Source organism: Triturus cristatus, chromosome 12, assembly GCF_964204655.1.
Source record: "Triturus cristatus chromosome 12, aTriCri1.1, whole genome shotgun sequence".
Classification (NCBI taxonomy): domain Eukaryota; kingdom Metazoa; phylum Chordata; class Amphibia; order Caudata; family Salamandridae; genus Triturus; species Triturus cristatus.
In genome coordinates this window covers 530,453,921-530,475,401 of record NC_140595.1, presented here as the reverse complement: position 1 = coordinate 530,475,401, position 21,481 = coordinate 530,453,921, and the positions used below count along the sequence as shown (strand labels likewise).

Here is a 21,481-nt window from a genome sequence, read left to right as displayed (position 1 = left end):
TTAGGTGCTTTCCTCCACAGGTTGCCTATGCAGCAAGTCAGGCTCTGTTTCAGGAAAGGTATCAAACCCACTGACATTATTTAAGTTAAGATATAGGGCATCATTAGTATAATGAGGGGGAATCAATACATCCCCCTCCACATCATCCTCAGCACCATGGGGTGCTCCCTTTTCTGGTACAGGATCAGAGTCAGAGCAAAAAAGAGAATGGAGTAGCCTCTGATAGTTGTCTTGTAATACAGGCGTCGGGTCAGAATCAGTCAGGATAACAATTGGTGGCCTGTTAGTTATTTTGTATTGCAACTTGAAATGAGCGTGGGCCAACGTCAGTTTGGGGTTTGACATGCTCATCAGCACAGAGTCATCGATCAGTACAGGTGAAGCCAGTGTTGGTGCAGCCGAAGCTGGTGTAGAAGCTTTTACCAGAATCAGTACAGCCCAGTAACAAGTCCCAAGAGGGCAGACTGCATTGGGGGAGGACTGGCCGGTAACAACCAGACTGGAGGCATGCCAGACAGAGCTGGAAGTGTACTAAATATACACAGCATTGCCACCTCATTCTGTTGCTAGGTCAACAATGGCCTAGGAAATTCTGGAAGTGTCAGGACCATTTGAGGTATCGAGTCCATTGCTAGAGACCTTGAAGGAATCCAAAAACTTTAAGGTGTGATGATGTGCCTGAAATGCAAATGCTTAACAAGCATTTGCAATGCAATAGGTCTCGCATTTACGCGAGTTTGACCTATTGGCATTGTAAATGACAATGGCTTTTATTTATGTTTCAAAAACCAAAACCTAAATAAAAGGCAATGTCATTTACAATAAAAATATCTCAAACTCTTGCAAATGTGAGACCTATTGCGCTTACTAAACAAGGAGCAGATACGAACACCATTTGCTGCAAAACATCTAAACAACATTCAAAAATATAGAAATGTATTGTCAGAATTATGTATTAATCAAGAAAATGATACAGGTGTAGAAGAATGATCTGTTAAACAAGGAAATATACTCATGAAATGGGTCAGTTTTAGTCTTCAGGGAGCTTCTTATCCTACTTGGACCAGACAACACAAACTTAAAAGTGCATGTATATTGACAACCATTGCTTAACATGAATATTTCAATATATTTGCTATAAAGCCCTCCCACATCATTTTAAGACAGGCTTCTGAGTGCTCACCAGTGCTTAATTTGTAAAATATTAAGTGCCAGGGCTCTGACCGGGAGGCCACTGCAGCTTGCACCACCCATCGCCCCAGTCATCGCCGCCAAAACAACTACTAACCATCTCTTTCACCCGCAAGTGCCACAGTTGAGATTACTCCAGGTCAAGGAATGGCTGGGGAGGCTGGTATTAGTATATTTGAATTGATATTGTATTCCTAATCAACCGCTGTTCTGCTCCTCTCCAAGTTAGATGTGCAGCGCCACCATGTGGTGGACTGTTCTAAGTATGGTGTTGACAATTAGGTGCTAGTGCCGAGCACCGGAAACCAATTAAGTGCCGGTGCTTAGCACCGGAAAGCACCGGCTCAAACTAAGCACTGGCGCTCACTCAGAGAAAGACCAACTGACCAGAGCCTACTCCTACGGGTTTCCATATACATTTGGAGAAGATTTCTATCACATGGGACTCCAAAATAATCCCAGCAGTACACTTAGAAATCTGACAGCCACATATTCCCTGTGTATTGAAGCACAACAGTCATCGTGCAGTTTCCACTGAGTGGAGAGACAGTAGGGTAAAATAATGCAGAAATGTGTGACTGTACATTCCTTTTTTCCTGCAGAGGGAAACTATTGTCCCTAATAAACTCCTTCTCCGAGACCTACAAGAAATCCCTATCCACTCAAAGGATAGTCGCTTACTCTGATTTTCACTATATTATGTGAGTGCCCGTATGGGGATGAGCAATTTAGTACAGCACATCTTTCTTCTGCATGACCAAGGGGCACTCAGGTGCACAGAAAATATGTCTGATGCCCCGTTACAGCACTGCTGAAACGGAATATGATGTGCAAAGGCTACAGAAACAAACACCCTGTAGTTGATTTGAATAATGAGTAATGAGAAAGTAGCACATTCAGTGTTGGTTAATCATCACCGTTTACAGGCAAATAGTTTCCAGATTTTGCATCAAAAAAGTCATATGCAGGTATAAGAACATATGATGGACATTGTAGCACATAAAACCAACTTACACCTCTGCACCCAATCTTTGTGAAACTTCAGCCATTAGGAATTCAATGAAAAAACATGTTCTTAGGGTTTTAAACGGTTTTTGGTTATAATGTGCATCTAGGTATCCATATCTGTGTGCCTGGAGTGGCGCATAACGTGCAGCCCTTTGGTCAATGCAAAATTATCACTTTAGCCATTTCGTAAAATATTTGGTCTATTTTTTATTTTAACTTTCCCGAAAATATTCTAGGAGTAGAAGCAATAACTAAGCCTCCTGGACTTGCAAGCTTTAATGTATTCTCACTCTAACTCACACTCAAGCAAAGAAACATGCAATGTAATAAGAGCACCACTCTTCTCGTGCATGTCATCAACTCACTGTAGACATAAGGCACTCGGCAAATCCACACGCTCACAACCAAGCACAACTAAGTAGCACGCATCAATATCTTATCAGAGACATGCAACTAGAATACAATACATTTATCGTATGTGGATAGTCTGGAAAAGTGACATGGATCCAATCCTGCAGGGCCTATGTTGAATATCCTAGGTATGCAAATGCAGGTGATGATTTATAAACGTATAATTCAGGAAGGCAAGGCGAATTGTTGCTACATTGAAGCGGGTGGAATACATTTCAATTTCTTCTGACAAACGTCACTTCATAAGGTGTAAAATTAGCATACATATGTAGAACCGAAAAAGTACATGACATTCGCCAACGAGTTAAAACACTGCGGTTCTCGCAGTACCTACAGAAGCAAAATTAAGTGCTTAACATTTTAGCACAAGACTCTCCATTTACAGACATTAAAATGCTCTATATTATGCTTTTAAAATAAGATATATTCGGAAAACTACTGTTCTCGTGCTTAGGTTTACTCTTCAACGCCAGTGCAGCTAACCTGCTGAAATAGAAAATACCGAACATACTGCATCAAGTTACGTCGATATTAGACTAAAGCAGGTACCCTCTGAGCAGCAGAGGATGACGTTTCTAGTCTGTCAAACTGAGTCCGGGCTGTGCAGGAAACCCCAGTTTTCAACACACCCATTTCACGTCAAACGTGCCTCACTGTCACATTTGGTTATTCTACAAAACATGTAGGGTTGCAAATGAATTCCTCAGACCTCCAAAAGCAAGCCTGAGCTGTTCTGTGCTGCAGGTAGTGCAACTGGGAGGAAAGTGTTCGGGCAAGCCTCATTTCATTACCAGAGCCTGGGATGACACTGCAATTCTCAGCTCCGATACTTGACTTCTGACCCTCCTCTGAATCATTTCACACGTTGACTGCTACTTTTAACTTTTCTTGACGGGCAACATCCATCTCTACGACCACAATTCTGGTCATAGATAACACCCCATGATAATGTGTACTTTGGACTCCCCAATAACCGAAAATCATAACTCTCTGGCCAATGCAAGTCAACGGTGACATAATATACCTTATATCCTAGTGGAGAGCTTCACCTACTACAAGTCTTCTCACAAGGAAGAAGTGGTGGGTTACAGTCTCTGGGTTACTTCAGATTTAGAAGCTAATTTGAAGTAAACCACAGAGCTCACTGGCATGTAGAAGTCCCGGTCAAAAATGAAATAAGCGGCACACCTGAAATATTTCAAATATTAAGAAAAGAAGGCATGTGCGCTTTACTGTGGGTGGGGTTTCTTCCCACTGCAGAGGAACTTAATGAAAAGGAGACCCTCAAACCACCCCTTCTTCAGCCCACTCCTGCACCCAGGCCCTCGCTGTACCGTCAGTTCGGGGTCGATCTCTATCTTGAAGGTCTGCTGCTGCAGGGTCTTCAGGGTGATCTGCATGAGGCCGTCTCCCCGGGACTCCATCGCCGCTGCGCCTGTTTCCGGAAGGTCCGGCACTCGCTCTATTGTACTGCGGGACTGGGCTGCGCGTGATAAGGGGTAGCTATCTCATGGCCGCCCGCCGCCATCGTGACTCGCTTATGGTATCCTGAAAACTGGACTAGCTTGAGAAGGCGGGGGTGGCGACCAACAAAGATGCGCATGCTCACATCCTCGCCTCCGCTCCAGAAGCAGAAGGTGTTTTTCATAGACATAGAAGAGAGAAGCACAAGGGTTCCTGTCGCGTTGAATAGACTTCATAAACCGCCAGACGCGCATTTCTCACTGTACGCATGCGCTCGCTCAAAATATTGATCGTCATCGCAGAGAAAACGTCACTGTCAACGTCTTCTTTTGGCACATAGTAAGCACTGCATGATCCTATCATGGCATTCGGAAACGCCCCGTTGATGTGCTCTGTCAAACTTCAATGAAATCTAATGTTCAACTGTAACAGCACACCGCGGTCACAATGCATTGATTTGTTTATAATTCACAAGTCTAAAGTGTTTATTTACTGTAGAGGTGGATGTGTGTATCAGTTGCTACCTTTCTCAGAAAAAGAGGTGCCGCCGTGTCCAGGAAAGACCGGACAGCCCCTATCCAAGCAAAATAGCATGCTCATGCCTTACACTGTACCAAAGGACTCGGTCACAACTCACCGAATGAAAGTCTGAGAAGAAACGGGCGACATGAATGGGCTGAGCGGCGACGACTGTGTGGACTTCCCCCGCTTTACGCTGTGCGACGCCGGAGAGGAGGGAAAGAGTAAAACGCCATGACGTTCTCGTTTGCCTTTTTCTGCCGTCCCACTTGGACGGCCTCGCCTGCTAAAAGGTTTCTTGTCTTTATGGGGCCATGTGTTTGGCCCCATAAAGATAAGAAACCTTTTGCGACGAACGCAAAGCAGGCGAGGCTGTCCAAATGGGACGGGCGAAAAAGCCGAGCGAATACGTCACAAGGAGCTCTTTTTCAATGGCTGGCCACCGTTTAGCATAAACGGTGACGCCAGCCAATGGAAAAGAGGGGCGGGGCTTAATGCCCTTTACTAAAAAATCCCCGTATCATTAAATCTCGCCAGTGAGACTGCGCATGCGCCCAGCCTACGCCAGGCGAGATCTAAAAAGGAGATGGGCTGTTTTCCCCATTTGTCAATTGTAGATGGGTTGGTAAATTAAAAAAAGTTGTTTTAAAACTTACAATTGAAAATACTTAAAAACAATTAAAATAAATAAAATAGATAAGCGGGTTGAGGAGGGGACGGGGTGATGAACCTAACGAGACAGGCACGGGGAGAAGTAATGGGACAGGCTTGGCAGCTGCAACAAAAAGCAGAGAACATGAGGACTAAGGGTGAAACATAAGGGTGAAAGATAGCAACATGGCCGACGAGTGAAAAGCACACGAGGGAGAATGTTTGAAAAGTCATGCACTCTCATGGCATGCATAAACAAAGAGAAAACTGTAGTTCCCTAAAAGAGAGGTGAGGAGGCACAGAAGCCAGACAATTAATGAGTTGGTAAACAGGCTATGCTCCATGGGAAGGACAAACACAAGGCTGAAATAAGGAAAGCCTTGAATGGAAATCAAGAAAGGAAACTTCAGGAGACATCCGTTTGTGGCACCTAGGGCCATATGTAGGTAGCTAAATACCGGCCGGTAACGGCCGAAATTCGGTAAATATCCCGTTACCGATCGGTATTTAGGCATTTGAGATGTAGGAGGCATGATTTAAGGATTCGGTAATTTACCGAATCGGTAATGGATCGGTAAAATACCGAATCGGTAAAATACAGATTCGGTAAATTACTGAATCCTTAAATCATATGTAGGGAGCACTCAAGTGAGTGTTTTATTGTATTCAAGATTCGGTATTTACCACCAAATACACCAATTACAACAGCTGACCTATGTAACGCAGCTGCATGGTCTACACCACACACCATTACCAAACGTTACTGTGTAGATGTGCTAGACTGCCGACAAGCCAAAGTTGGCCAGGCAGTACTCTGTACACTTTTTCAATCTACTGCAACGCCCGTTGGGTAGCCACAGCTTTTAGGTTAGACTATGCACACCCTGTGTATCGGCACCCACATATGCCTCGAACAGAAAATATTACTTAACGAGTAGACATCTGTTTGTAGCATGTAGTTCTGTAGATTCACATGTGTCCAGCCTCCTACACCAATACTGTGGCTGTTGCAGAATCTTTTTATCTTTTTGCATGGACATCTCTCAATACATCACTTCGTTTCTTACAATGTATCCTCAACAGCCATGTGGGAAAACAATCTAACAATGGAGTGGATGACCATGTCTACTACCAGCAAGAGGAGTCACGCTTCCTTGGACTCGAAATACTTCTTTGAAGAATCTTGCACACTTATGGGTCCAACACTAGATTGCAGAAGTATTCACTGCATGAGTATCTACAGCCAAACAAGCCTCCAACATAAGAGATACAGTAAACCCAACCAATGTTTAGCAGTGGGTGGGCGGCAAGCTCCTGTATCTTCTTGCTAAGCCCATGATCTCTTTTACAACCAACTAGCTTGTCTTATCTGGAAGGATAAACTTAAAAATAATGGATCAGCATCTGCATATGACTGCCATATTTAGGAAGATAATTAATTCTAGTTCTTTTTGTATGTTTACAAAGCAACACGTCAGTGAGAGCTCCAAACACTTAGCAACATTTCCTTATATATTAATATTAAGAATATTAAGGTGCTGCTGAGCAGCCACAGCACCCTATGGACATAAATTCTACTTGCTACACTATATCATCAAGCACAGGATGCTCACATACGCCAGATGTGTCACTAAGAAATTAAATGGAAGAAGAGAGCAAGGCTGTGCAAGATGTTATCTGCATAGGCCCCAAAAGACTTTTGAGAGGTCATCTCACCCTCAACTTATCGAGGCATGCTTCATCATTTGACTACCTCTCAAACCGGGGTAGGAGTATGCCACCCTAGTGGACTCAAACACAGGAAGCTAGTCTCCCCCTGGGAGTTCTAATAAATCTATGATCAGGACAAAGCACGTAGTCCTGTTTTTTTGTGGGAAAGGAAAAAGTATTTAAAATATACCTAGAAGTTTACTCAAGGACAAGTAAAAGAACAAGAGATAGTGGTGGTCTATAACCGACATATTAACCAAAAGCCAATTCTATTTCTGCAGTGGACCCAGTGCATATCATGGCAAGGCTCAACTGTCATGAGAGTAGCAAGTAGGAAGGGCAAGAGAGGTGAAAGGAGAAACGGCTGCAAGTCGAACCAGAAACAGGAAGTCTCAATGCAGACCGCTTCTTCAGTATGATCGTCAATGTTCCCCATCATCAACATGACTCTCCAATCGAACCCAAAGTTTGAAATGAAGAGGGTGCTACGGTGTAACAGTGCCCACTAAGCACAGATCACAATGAAAGCAAAAAGAGGGCTGGAATTCACAAATGCATAAATACCATAAAAGGCTTGGATGTTATGAAAGCCATTTTAGCTTTAAGAAAACAAATCTGCAACAAATGCCTACGTGACCCAGAGTGCAGGAAGTTATGCACTATTCTAATAAGGCCACTTACAATGCACACTAAGTCCCTTTTAAATATCTACTATACATCTCGACAGCATAATGAATATGTGCTAGTGGCAACAATACACTGTCCATGTTATGAGGAATGATAGGAGGAGGCGCCTATGGCACTGAAGCTGTGACAGAGTTTGGAAGAGGACAATCCATTTTGGGACACTGCGGTCCATTGGAGACAAATAGCCACAACACCCTTGTCTCACCCGTTACCTAGGAGGCGGATAGAGAAAAAAGAGAAGGCTGAATGTAAGCCACCAAAATTATCGGTGTGAAGACACTTACGAGTCAACTGAGTTACAACAAGGGATCTGTTGATTTCGGAAGCCGATAAGACGAAGGCTTGGACCCATATGGGCAAGAAAGGCCAAAACATGTTAACCATTTACGTATGATGCGAAGGACAACTTACACGTCCAAACAACATATTCACCTCACTTTTTAATCTTACCACTGTATATTGCACTTATATTAAAAGTAAATTTTTAGATACAGGAGGTAATTCACTACCCGGATCCCACCAATACTTTTCCTCAAAAGGAGACAGTATTCACCTAGGAAAGAGTACCTAGGTGTGAAACCCAATGATGCCGACGCCCGATACTACACCATAGTGGTGATCACTTACCACCACCTGTGGCAAATACTGGTTGAGGGTTTTGGGTTGACAACTGGGACATAAAGATACCAGTAAAACACCAAGTTCACGCTTTTGGTTAAGGGTTTGGAAATAAGACAGGTAGGAGGGCCTGCAATGTAGGCAGATGCAGTTATCTTCAGTGTAGGCATCGAGCATCTCTCCCCTGGACCACACACAACCGCTTCCCGGAGTGTTGGTGTGTAGTCTGGTGAGGGGGTGGCCGGAGACAATCTCCGGACTACTTTTGTCAGTGGCTGCGCCTTCCAAAAGAGGAAGGAAAAGTTAATCCAGGAAAATGCCATCACTCACACAGAGAAAAAATTAATGAAGTGGGCAGGCCCAGAAATTACTTAAGCGGGCTGACCCACTACTCTACACTGTATGGTATGTTCAGAGGATTCAAAGTGTGAAGAACAAGTTATTTACCTTCGGTAACAATATAAATCTGTAAGAGACATATATTAGTTATAGATTCCTTACCCTCAAATTACCCCCAGGCGTCAGACTAGATCTGGAGAATTTTTCTTCAGCAGTACTGCTGCGGGTCAGTAGGTGGCGTCGGTCGACTCCGCGTTAGTCGTTGGGGTCGTGATCGCCGGAATGACATTGCGGTATCTACTTAGACGCCGCCCCCGCGTGCTGACCTCAGTTCTTTACACACCAGAAGCGCAGAGCCATGCAAGACACTGACCACTGGTGCACAAAACTAGGGCCCTGATAGGAAGTCCTTAACCCTAGAAAACAGTTCACAGAACAGGGAGGATGGGTGGGGTGGTAAGGAATCTATAACTAACCTATGTTTCTTACACATATATTGTTAACGAAGGTAAGTAACTTGTTCATCTGAAAGAAACAGTTAGTCATAGATTCCTTACCTTAGAATAGATACCCCAGAAATACCAATCCCGGAGGTGGGTCTGCGAACTAAGTTCACACTAGAAAGTCCTGGAGCATTGAACGGTCAAAGAAACCGTCTCGCAGGACTCGACTATCCAGCCAATAATGCTTCGTGAACGTGTGCACAGATGCCCACGTGGCTGCCTGACAGATGTCACTGAGGCGGACTCCATGTCCCAAAGCAGTAGTGGCTGCCGTCGCCCTGGTGGAATGGGCGCGCAACCCTACAGTAGGCTTCTTTTTCATCAAGTAATAACTAATTTTATTGCAAAGAATAACCCATCGTGAGATGGTTCGTTTTTCAACGGCCCGACCTTTTTTTGGCGCCCACATAACCAACAAAGAATTGATCATCCACCCGGAATGGTTTTGTGCGATCCAGATAAAAGTATAGCGCACGTTTTGGATCCAGACAGTGGAGCCTCTACTCCCCCTTCGAAGGATGCGGGGTTGGGAAGAAGGTGGGCAAACTGATGTTCTGTCCTGTGTGGAATGAGACAGCCACTTTGGAAGGAAAAGAAGGTCTAGTTCGAAGGACAACCTTGTCCAGATGACCAGCAAGGAAAGGAGGTTTAGAAGAAAGAGCCTGAAGCTCACTCACCCTGCGAGTAGAGGTGATGGCAACCAGAACGGCAGTCTTTAAGGTCAAGAGTCCGAGAGGACAATTATGTAGTGGCTCGAAAGGAGCACACATGAGGTAAGTTAAGACCAGATTCAAGTCCCACTGTGGCATTACATAAGGAATAGGAGGAAAAAGTTAAGCAATGCCCTTAAGAAATCAATTTACAATAGGGGACTTGAAAAGAGAAGGCTGATCAGGAAGGCGAAGAAAGACCGAAATGGCCGAAAGATAGCCTTTAAGGGTGCCCAGAGCAGAGCCCTGCTGGGCCAAAGAAAGAATGAAGAGGAGAATCTCTGAAAGAGGGGCAGAAAGGGGATTCTCTGCCTTTGCAGAGAATTCCCATGTCCCGCCCCATGCACCATGCCACAAATATGTCTCAGCTATAGGCGCATACTGTTTTAGTCGAGGGAGGCCTGGCTATCAAGATGATATTACAGACTTCAGGAGGAAGGTCAAAAGCTCTCAACTGTTGCTGCTCAATCTCCACGCAAGGAGATGGAAGCTGGACAGGTTCGGGTGGAGGACCGTTCCCTGTTGCTGTAACAGAAGATCCTCCCAAAGAGGCAGTCGTATCATAGGATCGATGGCCATGTTCAAGAGCTCGGTATACCAGACTCTTCGTGCCCAATCCAGAACCACAAGAATGACTTGGGCCTGGTGCACTTGATCTTCTTCAGCACTCTGGGCAAAAGTGGTATAGCCGTAAACTCGTATAGAAGACCGCAATTCCACTAGCCACGAAAAACGTCGCCTAGTGAATGCCGCTTTGGAAATTCCAACGTGCAGAATTGCTGACATTGGCCTTCTCTTTGGTGGCGAACAGATATAACCAAGGATCTCCGCACTGTTGAGAGAGACCTTGCACCACCTTTGAGTGAAGACGCCATTTGTGATCCATCATGCACCGGCGGCTGAGTTTGTCCGCCCTGGCGTTCAGGGAACCTGCCAGGTGTTAAACCACCAGGGACACGCCCTGATGTTCTAGCCACGTCCAGAGGCGGAGAGCCTCTTGACATTGGGTCCACGACCCCACCCCGCCCGGTTTGTTGCAGTACCACATGACGGTGGTGTTGTCCGTGAACACCTGCACTACTCTTCCTTTGACAGAAGGAAGGAATGCTTTCAGTGCAAGACGGATCGCCTCTGATCTCTGCCTCCCCCATGTGGCCGCCCCATCCCAGAAGTGACGCACCTGTCACCACTGTGAAGTCTGGTTGGAGAAGGGAGAAGTATCTGTCATTGACCCAATCCTGGTTCGTTAGCCACCACTGCGATTGGAGTGCAGTGCCCTCCGAGATCTGGACATCGGAAAGATTCCCCTGATGCAGTGCCCACTGGAACTTCAGGTCCCACTGCAGAGCCCGCATATGCCACCAGGCATGGTCAACCAGCAGGATGCAGGAGGCCATGAGGCCCAGCAGCCTCGAAGTCATTCTCACCGAAACCCGGGATAGAGGCTGTAACATCGGCATCCCTGCTCGGGAGGATAGGCCTGAAACTGCACTGTATCTAGAACTGCTCCGATGAAAAAGGAGCTTCAGTGTGGGGGGGGGGGGGGGGGGGGGGGGGGGGCGAACTCTCCTTCAACAACCAGTCGAGATAGGGGAAGACTGGAACCCCTATCTGCGCAGATGAGCTGCGACCACCGCCATCACTTTCGTGAACACCCAAGTGATGCTGGTAAGGCCAAAGGGGAGCACGGTAAACTGAAAATGCTCTTGGCCTACAGTGAACCGTAGGTAACGATTGTTGGCCGGCAGGACGGGGATTTGAAAATAAGCATCCTGCAAGTCCAACGCTACCATCCAATCTCCAGGATCGAGGGCGGACAAGACCTGAGCCAATGTCAACATTTTGAACTTCTCCTTCCAGATGAAGCGGTTGACGTCCCTGAGATCCAAGATAGGATGCAGGCCTTTGTCCTTCTTGGGCATCAGGAAGTAGTGGGAATAGCAACCACGACCTACTTCTGGCACAGGAGCCCGCTTAATGGCTCCCTTGGCCAAGAGAGCTGTAACTTCCTGACAGAGAAGGGCCAAGTGATCCTCCGACATGCGATGAAGTGTTGGTAGCATGGAAGGAGGGGTACTCTCGAAGGGGAAGGGGTAGCCCCTTCCCAGTATCTACAAAACCCACCTGTCCGACGTGATGTTGTGCCAGTGGGGGTGGTGATGGGGAATCCTGCCAACCACTGGCAACTGGTGGCCCGAGAGGTCAGGCTAGGAAAGCTTGGAGGCTGATGCAGAGGGGGCACTGGTGGACTCGCCTGCCTGCCTGCCTGCCGGCCCCCAGACCCACGGCACTGGGTCCAACTTTCCTGGCCGTGCAGAGGACCAAGGATCTGGCCGTAGCCAGAGAGACCTTGAACCGCTCGAGTGCATTGTCTGCCTTTTCGCCAAACAGGCATGGCCATCAAAGGGTATGTCCAAAAGGGTCGATTGGACATCTCCGGAAAAGCTAGTGGAACTCAGCCAGTTGTAGCGTATCAAGGCTACTGACTTAGAAATCGTTCTACTTAGGGAGTCAGCAGTATCCAGCCCACATCGAATGGCGAACTTCGTCACGTCTCTAACCTCTACAACCACATGGGTGAGTACAGTCCGGATCTCCTCCGGACACTCTGGCAGCACTTGCACAACCGTGTCCCAATCAGAGTGGGTGTAGTGGCCCAAGAGACATGTGGTGTTCACCGACTGCAGTCCTAAGCCGGCGGAAGAAAACATCATCTTCCCAAGATGTTCCAGCTTCCTGGGGGAGCAGTAGGGAACGCGCCTTTAGAGGTTGAGGCTTGGACCACCAAGCTCTCATGGGAGGTGCAGTGAGGTCAACCAGGCTGCCCAAAGATGGAGTGGAGGGCTTCGTAAATGCACGAAGCTGGGCAGGGGGCGCTTCAGCTCCCGGGAAGGGAAGGAAGCTTGGAGCCGTACCAGCAGGCTCAGGTGCGGAGCCAAAGGATGACTACCTTCCACATCCCATCAGCAGGAGGACAGGGAGAAGGTAAAGAGAGACGGTGGTTCTTCGCTTTTTTCTTGTGCTTTTGACTTACCCGAAGATGTAGACTTTGAAGATGAATGAAGGTGGTGATTCCGCGACCGGTCCCGCGACCTCCTTTACCAGGACCTCTAGCGGCGTGGAGCGGACTGCCGGGCGTCCAGAAGCTTTCGGGACTGCTCCTTCAGGTTCATGGCCCTACAGTCAGAGCATGACTTTGGGTCCTGGTCGCGCTCCAGGCACCAGAGGCACCCGAGGTGTGGGTCTGTGACCGACATCAATTTGTGGCAGGAGTCACAAGGTTTGAAGCCGGTAAGTCGATGGGACGTCCCTACGTGCACCAGGAGTCAAACAATTCGAAAAACGTAAAACAAAAGTCGAAAAACTTTAGTTAAAAAGTGACTAAGGGTACCGCTCTCTCTAGATCTGCGCTGGCTGGTGCAGAAAAAGAATGAACTGACGTCAGCGTGCAGGGGAGGCATCTAAGTAGATACCACAATGTCATTCTGGCGATCCCGACGCAATGACGAAAGCTGCGTCAACCGACGTGCAGGGGTACTGCTGAAGAAAAATTCTCTGGATCCAGTCTGATGCCTGGGGGTAATTCTAAGGTAAGGAATCTATAACTAATAGTCTCTTTCAGATTGACAGACCATTTGATAAAGAGGGCTGAGCCAAATTTCCTTTGAGCTAAAATGTATTTTTTTATATTTGTTTTTTGAAAAACAAAAGATCTGGGCTAATTGTTGACCAAATACAACACCATGGTAAAAACAGAGATGCAGATGCACCAAAAATAATATGCTATTGTGTAGCTTTATAGAGGGAGAGGAGCATCATCTTACCCAAACAATGCTTTGCCTATCGGAAATCATGGTCACATTCAAAACTCAATGACATTAGCATATTACACTCAGAATGCATATCATGTTCACTGAAAATTTTACTGTGGATCACTAGTTGATAGCACCTTAACAAAAACTGTAAAAATCTCATGGTGAAATGCAGAAATGTTAGAACAAGAGACATGTAACACTGATCATACCTTCTAGCTTGCTGCACCAAGTCTTCTTTCCGTTGTACTAGCATTCTCTGTCTTTCTTCAGCTGACTTAGAAAAGCGACTTCCTCGTACCTCAACCTCACGCATTTCACCTAGTGGTGGGTCACTTTCACTGTATTCTTCCACTTCCTCCATGCCAGAACTTAGATCAAGCGGAACTCTATCAGTCTGTCAAAAAAGGGTAAAAACAATATGTTGAAGCAGTTCACGAGATTCCTCGATGGAGTGTCTGATGCACTCTGGTATAAAAAAGAGTCTGCACGCTATTTGCTTTGATCCACAATAAAAGGTACATACTCTGAACGAATAATTTTGAAATTGACTTTATAAGCGTTTTTACTCGCAGAAAATACAAGTGCATAATTACCAGCACCCACAAACTGGGCATGGCAACATAAAACATCTCAATGAGCCGTTGTTGGAATGGAAAAGTTCTCTGCACAGTTGGAGACTTGTACCCTGCCCAAGTGTTCAACTGGACTATTGTCTGGATCCTTATGGGTGACCACAGGCCTTGCATGTGTGTCATGACAAAGGCCTGCCTCACAGATTGTGATCTTGTTACACCAAGAGCGGTGCCCAAAGCGCTACCCTCAGTGGTGGAAGGCTACCACCGTCACCAGGACTTAAGGAGCAGGAGTCCAGTGGTGGCAGCATACTCAGTAGTGATTAGTAGTAAGTGAACAAGACATTTTTTCTCTGTTTCACCACAGTGAGGCCTACAGGCTCACTTTTTAAAAAAAAGTTCTGCTGCTGTGTGCTTAACTCACCCTTGGCATAGATCAGGTAGATGCAGTGTGCGAGAGAGAGGGAGGAGAGGGAGAGGGAGGAGAGGGAGGGGGGAGGAGAGGGAGAGAGACAGACACTTTGGTGCTGAACAGTGCACACAGAATGTGTGAATTGGATGCATGGGAACATGTGAGGGTACAAAGCAAAGAGGTATTAGTGCTGAACAGCAAGTGGGGTATGAATATACAATTGGAGAATGTGCCTGCAATGGTACATTGTATAAGGGCCCTGGGTTCCATTTTGGGAAGACAAGGCCTGACGGGTGAAGACATTAGTAGGAGAGGACCCCAGACCGATTTGTGTATTGCTGCATTACTGTGAGCTGTGTGGGGACACACTGGAGGGAAGGAAGAGACTCCCTTTACATCTCAAAAGCCTGCTCTTTGATTCAGTGATAGATCACAGGAAGGGGCCTGTACACATCTCGGGAAGGGCGATGGGCTGATATGAGGATCTTAAAGAGAAGCACTGGGGGTCTGGGACTAACCCTTTGATGCACATACCACTAAGCAGAACTCCAACATAACTCACATTTGGTGTATGGAAAAGGACTATTAAAAGAGAAGGTTAAGTCCCCAAAACTTTGACATCTGCCAAGTAGTCAGACATGCTGTGAGAAGGGGAATCTCTGCAAGACTTCTGCCTGTGTCCAGGACTGGCGGCAAAAGGGCTGCTAATCTCCCTGCTAAGTGAGGGGACATTCCCCAGGACACAAAGATCATCTGCCCTTGAGCACCATTGGCTGCCTGTGTGCCAATACCAGTGTGCTCTGTGAGGGAGAGGAGAGCGTTGGATGGGGAGAGGTCCAGTGAGGAGCCATGCACAAGGATTCCCTGACCGAGATGTGAGGCTGTGTACCGATCGGGCTTTTGCCCGTGTGCAGAACCAGCTCTATGAACCTCATATGCCAGGAAAGGACCACGTTGTGCTGAGCCTTATTGGAAGCACTGGATAGAAAGCACCAAACAGATCTGCATAGCTGCAGTGACCCGTATGCCAAAAGAGATCACTGGTGAACAGAGTTTGAGCCAAGAGCGTAGGGCCTGTGACAGCTGAGATCGGCGAACCCATATGCAAAGAGGGGCCGCCATTGTGAGGGCGATCACTTAAGAGTCCCCATCCTGAACAGCTGGCACCACTTCAGCCAAGAATTCAGGCAACCACCCGCAAACTGAAGGAGAGGTGCTGTGACCAGTGGGTGGAGTCTGCACACCATGAGCTGCATAGGACTAAGTCCCAGAGGTTCATAGAGACGCCGCCAAGGATATTGCACTCTTATTTGAGCTCCGATTGGGAGGTAGAGGACCAGCAACTCGCTTGGGGAAAGAGAAGCTTACCTTTATGGTCCTCCGAGCAGGAGCAGCTCCGATTATTGGAAACTAACTAGTAGCTTTGCTCAACAGGAAGAGCCTGCACAGTTGAGCGCTGCCATGCTCATCGCGAGCAGCCCAACTTCGCTGTACAGGATCCAGACTTGGGAACCCAAAGGGGAGGGTACTCACTGCACTGCTGAACATTGCCATACCGCCAGAGTGGGTAAGACTGAAACCGGGCCTTTGGGGACCCGCGGAACTTAGTGCTAATGGTGCTGCGGCACCATAGACAATTTTGACTTAAGTTCCTAAAAGGTCAGAAGAAAGAACTCTAGTACGTCCTAATAGTTTGCATTACTTGATGCAGCTACCCGTGAATGGGGAATAACCATGAACACGTTACACAAAGGAGGGTGGGACAGAGATTCGCATGAAAACGTCTAGAGCCCCAGCCTCAAGTGGGACTGTGTTAATCGTTTGAACGTTGCATCTCTTTGCGTGTGTAGAATTAGAAATAAAATACTACTAAGTATTTGGCTCGACATTGGTTTCAAACCAAATCAGACCAAAACAGGATTTATGAAGCGAGGCTAATCACCCGTGAGGGTATCCAGGCACTTGGGTCCAAGCTCCTCGGGAGGCCTCCGTTGAATAGCCAAGTCTTGAGTCCCTCTTCTAAACTCCTGAAGAGAGAGGGTGAAGTCCGTAGATGGAGGGTGATGCTGTTCCAGGATTTTGCGGCAAGGTGAGGGAAGTGTCCTCCACAGGTACTTCGGCAGATGCAGGGGGTGTGGGCAAGAGAAAGGGGGGGGGGGGGGTGTTGATAGAAATATAGGTGGTGGTGGTACATGTATGCTGGTCCTTGGTCGTGCAGGGCCTTGTAGGTGTGAGTTAGGCTCTTGAATTGCATCTCTTGGACGGTTAGCCAGTGGCGTTGCTTCAGGGGAGGGGAGATGGTTGTCCATCTAGGAAGTCAAGGATGAGTCTGGCAGCTGGTCTTCAGTCGCTTCACGAGGTGTGTGGTAATTACTGAGTAGAGTGCGCTGCCATAGTCCAAGCGGCTGAAGACGAGGGCTTAAATGACTGTGCGTCTGGTGGGGACTGGTAGCCATTTGAAAATCTTTCGGAGCATCCGCAGCGTGAGGAAGCAGGTGGAGGAGACTGCATTGATCTGGTTCCTAATGTTGTTTGCTGCCAGGGTGTTGAAGAGATGCCAGGTGTGGTGCATGGTGGTTGGCGAAGGCTCTAGTTCAGCAGGCCACAAGGGGCTATTCCATGGGGAGGTGTTATTCCTGAAGATCGGAACTTCAGTTGTGTCTGTTGAGCTTTCAGCAGTTGTTTGCATCCAGTCGGCAACGTTGGTCATGCACAAGTGGAAGTTGGTCCTTGCGGTGGAAGGATCTTCAGACAGCGAGAGAATGAGCTGAGTGTCGTCTGCGTAGGAGATGATACTCAGTCCATGGGCACTAATGGTGTTGGCCAAGGAGGTATTGTAAGTGTTTGACAATGTAGGGCTGAGGAATGAACCTTGAGGGATACCACAGATGATGTTCTTGGGTTCTGAGGTGAAAGGTGGAAGGCAGATTCTTTGTGTGCTTCTGGTGAGGAAGGATGTTATCCATTTGAAACCGTCCTCTTGGATTCCAATCTAATGGAGCCTCTTAATCAGGGTGTGGTAGGACACAGCGTTGAAAGCCACTGAGAGGTCGAGGAGGATCAGGGCAGCCGCTTCTTGATCCAAGAGGGGTCTGATGTTGTCAGTGGCTGCGATCAATGTGGTTCTGGAGCACTGGTTCATGCGAAACCCAGATTGGGATGGGATCAGAAGGTCGCTGTTCTTGAGGTATTCCATGAGTTGTCAGTTGATGGATTTTTCAAGGATATTGGCAGGGAAGGAGAGCAGGGAAATGGGTCAACAGTTTTTGAGCTCGTCTGGATCAGCGGATGGTTTCTTGAGGACAAGTTTGACCTCTGCGCGTTTCCATTCATCTGGAAAAGTGGCCGAGGTGATGGATGTGTTGAAGATGGCTGTGAGCTTGTCGCTGATGTTCTTGTTGCCGAGGTTGAACATGTGGTGGGACCAGGGGTCTGTGGGTGCTCCTCAGTGAACTGAGTGCATGATGTCCGTGGTACTCTGCGTGGTGAGCTGTTCCCAAGCAGTGATCCGGTGGTAGGGGGAAGCAGCTGTGGGAGAGAGGAGGCAGAGTATGTCGGCGGGCTGGAACCAAAGTCTTTGCAGATGGAGAAGATCTTGTGGGGGAGAGGGTGATAATGTTTTGAGCTGCTGTGGGGTTGGAGAACTCCTTGACGATACTTAAGAGTTCTGTGCTGTGACTGGAGCTGGCTTCAATGCAGTTGGCTATGGCATGCCTTCTGGTCTCTTTCAGGAGACAGTGGTACAGGTTGAGGGATGTCTTGAAGGTGCTCCGATCGGTGGGCTCCTTGCTGGTGCACCATTTCCCTTGATTCTTACTGATCGCACTGCTTGCATTTTGAGTTACGAGTCATATTCAATGATCTGTATCACCTGTTCATCACCCTCCAATCACCCCATCCCCTCCACCCAGTGAGTGAGTCTTTACTGCTCAACCACAGCTACTGTTGTACGGGTTCCAATTCTCTGTAGGAACTGTTCATTCATTGAACAACAAATGTTGGGATGGTGCCAGACCGATACCGTGCACCCCATGAGGATATGTTATCCTATAGATCTGCTAGCTCAGAGTGCCACCAAAAGTACCACTCAACCTAGTAAGGTAACAAATGGCTTGGACAGTCTCAGAACATGACAACTCTGACCCCTAGGGAATCGTGGAAAAAGATCTAGAACCCTTTCGCTGGGTCACTCGTGCTCTCTCAGAGAAATGTACAAGAACTACATAAAGGGGCGTTTTCAATATTTATTGAGCCATCACTATTCTTGTATAAAATACATGCGCTTCAATGATTAGTAGACAGAAGGAGACAAATGTGATTAGCAATATGAGGACAGTGATAAGAATGAACGCTTTGTGGTAAAACAGTGTATATATGCTTGCATTTAAGTACTGTGTATAGTGTACTCCTACGTATGCGTTCCCTAATCTAGCTGCATAGGGTTTGTCTTCTGCCAAGAACCCACTACTGGATGATCTAAATCCCCATTATCAGAAGGCAAGGTAGGTAGATCCCCGTCTTGGTCACAGGTTTGACATCCCTCCTCGCAGAGGGCAAACAGGACTCAGCTGTGCTGAATCGCAGACGATAGTGATAACCTCGCAATGGCAGCTGAGTGTTACTCCAATTTGAGAACGGAAAAGCGCATGTATTTATAATAGCATTTATGCTTTCGTGTCGAGTCTTCAGCCAAGCGGACATTGTTTATGGTCTCTGTGATGGTGCCATCTCCTTATGGATGAATAATGAACAACATTTGCACAATGTAGGTTCAGGCCTTGTACTGAAATTTCAAGGCGTCGTGATAGTGTACTTAAAAAGTGGAATTGTAATCAAAGTGGATTCAGAGAAACTAATTCTGCACTTTCATGTAAGCAAATGTGTGTCAAAAGTCAAAGTGTGGAAAAAGAAAGGGACTTTTGAAATTGGTACATTTAAAATGGCAGTGCTTATTCCCGGGCCAAACCTAGCCATGTGACACTACCACAGCGAGTCAGTGCAGAAGGGGAGCTCTGTCCAATTGTGAAGGTACCATAGAAGGTTAGGCCCAGGACATGAGGAGTAAAAGGCCTCAACCACCACGGCTGGGCCCAGTAGCCCCTGTGTGCATACGGCCCTCTGAAAGGGGTTCTAACAATCGTCATTATAAAAGACAAAACTGAGACATGTACATTTACAGCAAGTTACAGTAAATCTAAATCCTAATACAGGTACATGGAGTAAACCGTATCCAAATCGCTGTAATTAATGTTAGAGAAGGCACATTAGCCAATAGAACCTCAACTTTCCACAAAATACTTGCCAAAGCTTTACAAATATGATGTTCTTACAGTAAGATCAGGTAATGGAAGACACAGATTCGCAATAAGCATATCATGAGCTTGAGGTGGAAGATAAGTGTGGTATGTGGACGGTCGAGAAATCCAGGGGGGGAAATCACATTTCTTTTTATGAAACCTTACCACTGCTGAGATGATAGTTTTTCATGGTATATTGAAAAATTACTTTCCACAGGAAGGGGCAGTTCTGGCTTCCAACTGGAAGCCAGCAACAGTATGGCAGTTGCCAAGAGGCTCACTAGGATCTCATCTTGCAAAGGTAGCAAGATGTAAACGGTAAAGGTGTAATGCTTATCAGCATAGGAACATTGCATTGGCAGACCTTTTATGGTTGACTTTGAGTCACAACATAGGTATCCCTCAAATAACATTTCTTTTCAACTGATAAACAATTAAATATAGGTATTTTATACAAAGGAATGTTAACAAAAACCTACTGCAAGAGCACAGAGTGCATATATACATTTCATGAAGAACAAAAAAACACAAAGGTTAAGGTGACGTTACAGTTAGGTGAAAACGTCAGTTTAAACAAAACATTTAAAAAAAAATAAAAAAAGACTGAAATTCAACAGTTACTTGAACTAAGTATAACTCATGCCCTGCCATGCATAGTGTTATTGTCAATTATGTGAATTCAGTTGGCACCAGGAATATTATCAATTATGTCACAGAACACGTCATGAGAGTTGTAATGTGAGGTAATAAGCAGAGAGTGTGGAGAACGCAAGTTGTAGTCACTTGAAATATATATAACAGTTGAATTTCAGTTTTTTTTGTTTAAAACAATACGTTGAAATTGACATTTTCACAACTATAGTCACTTAAACCTTAGTTTATTTCTCTTCAGAGAAATTTCTGAATTTATTGTTCAATGCGAAGTAAAAAATTACCATACCTAAATGTAATGCCAATTTCACCTTCGTTCTTTTTCAGTGAATATATATATATATATTTTTTTTTTACACATTAGGTAATATTTTATTACGACACAGAAGATCAACTCCCCCCACAGGCATGCCTACCCATCACACACAGCTTTTCGCCTCTATGTCGAAACCCATTGCAGACCCTCAGGCCGGCTCCTTTTTGTTTTTTAAATCCGATCCCATGAGACTCTTGCGGGAGACAGTGGTTCATGTAAATCACCCAAAAATATTTTTCCAAACTGTGGCCTTCGGGTAATCAGAATCCAGGGCATCAGAGTATCCCTAACTTGCCCCTCACACCTTATAGTATTTATTTTTCTTTAATTTTCAGGATACGGTGACAGAGTTCCAATGCCCTGAAAGGGGAGCCATAACATCTCTCTTCATGCTGTGGTCGGTCAATTAGAGCGTGAGCTCCCACAGAAGTGACGCGACCGACAGGAAAAAAAAAAGCGGCCAACCTGATCACTCTTATTTAAAGATGTGTGATCACAGGACTTAACAAAGTTGTTGAACCTTAATTTGCCCAAAATTACTGAACGGATTTACACCATATCACAAACAGCACACATCCTGGGACAAGATCTCGCTTTCTGGTAAATT

At 46.3% G+C, this 21,481-nt stretch overlaps 1 protein-coding gene across 1 annotated transcript in view; it reads right to left on the bottom strand.

The window, feature by feature from the left end:
• The window catches only part of AMFR (autocrine motility factor receptor), a 391,859-nt gene that overhangs the window by 54,736 nt on the left and 315,642 nt on the right, over positions 1-21,481 (bottom strand). The window contains exon 13 of the mRNA XM_085638721.1: positions 13,836-14,020. Within this exon, the coding sequence (XP_085494847.1) occupies positions 13,836-14,020 (185 nt within the window). The remainder of the gene's footprint in view (positions 1-13,835; positions 14,021-21,481) is intronic.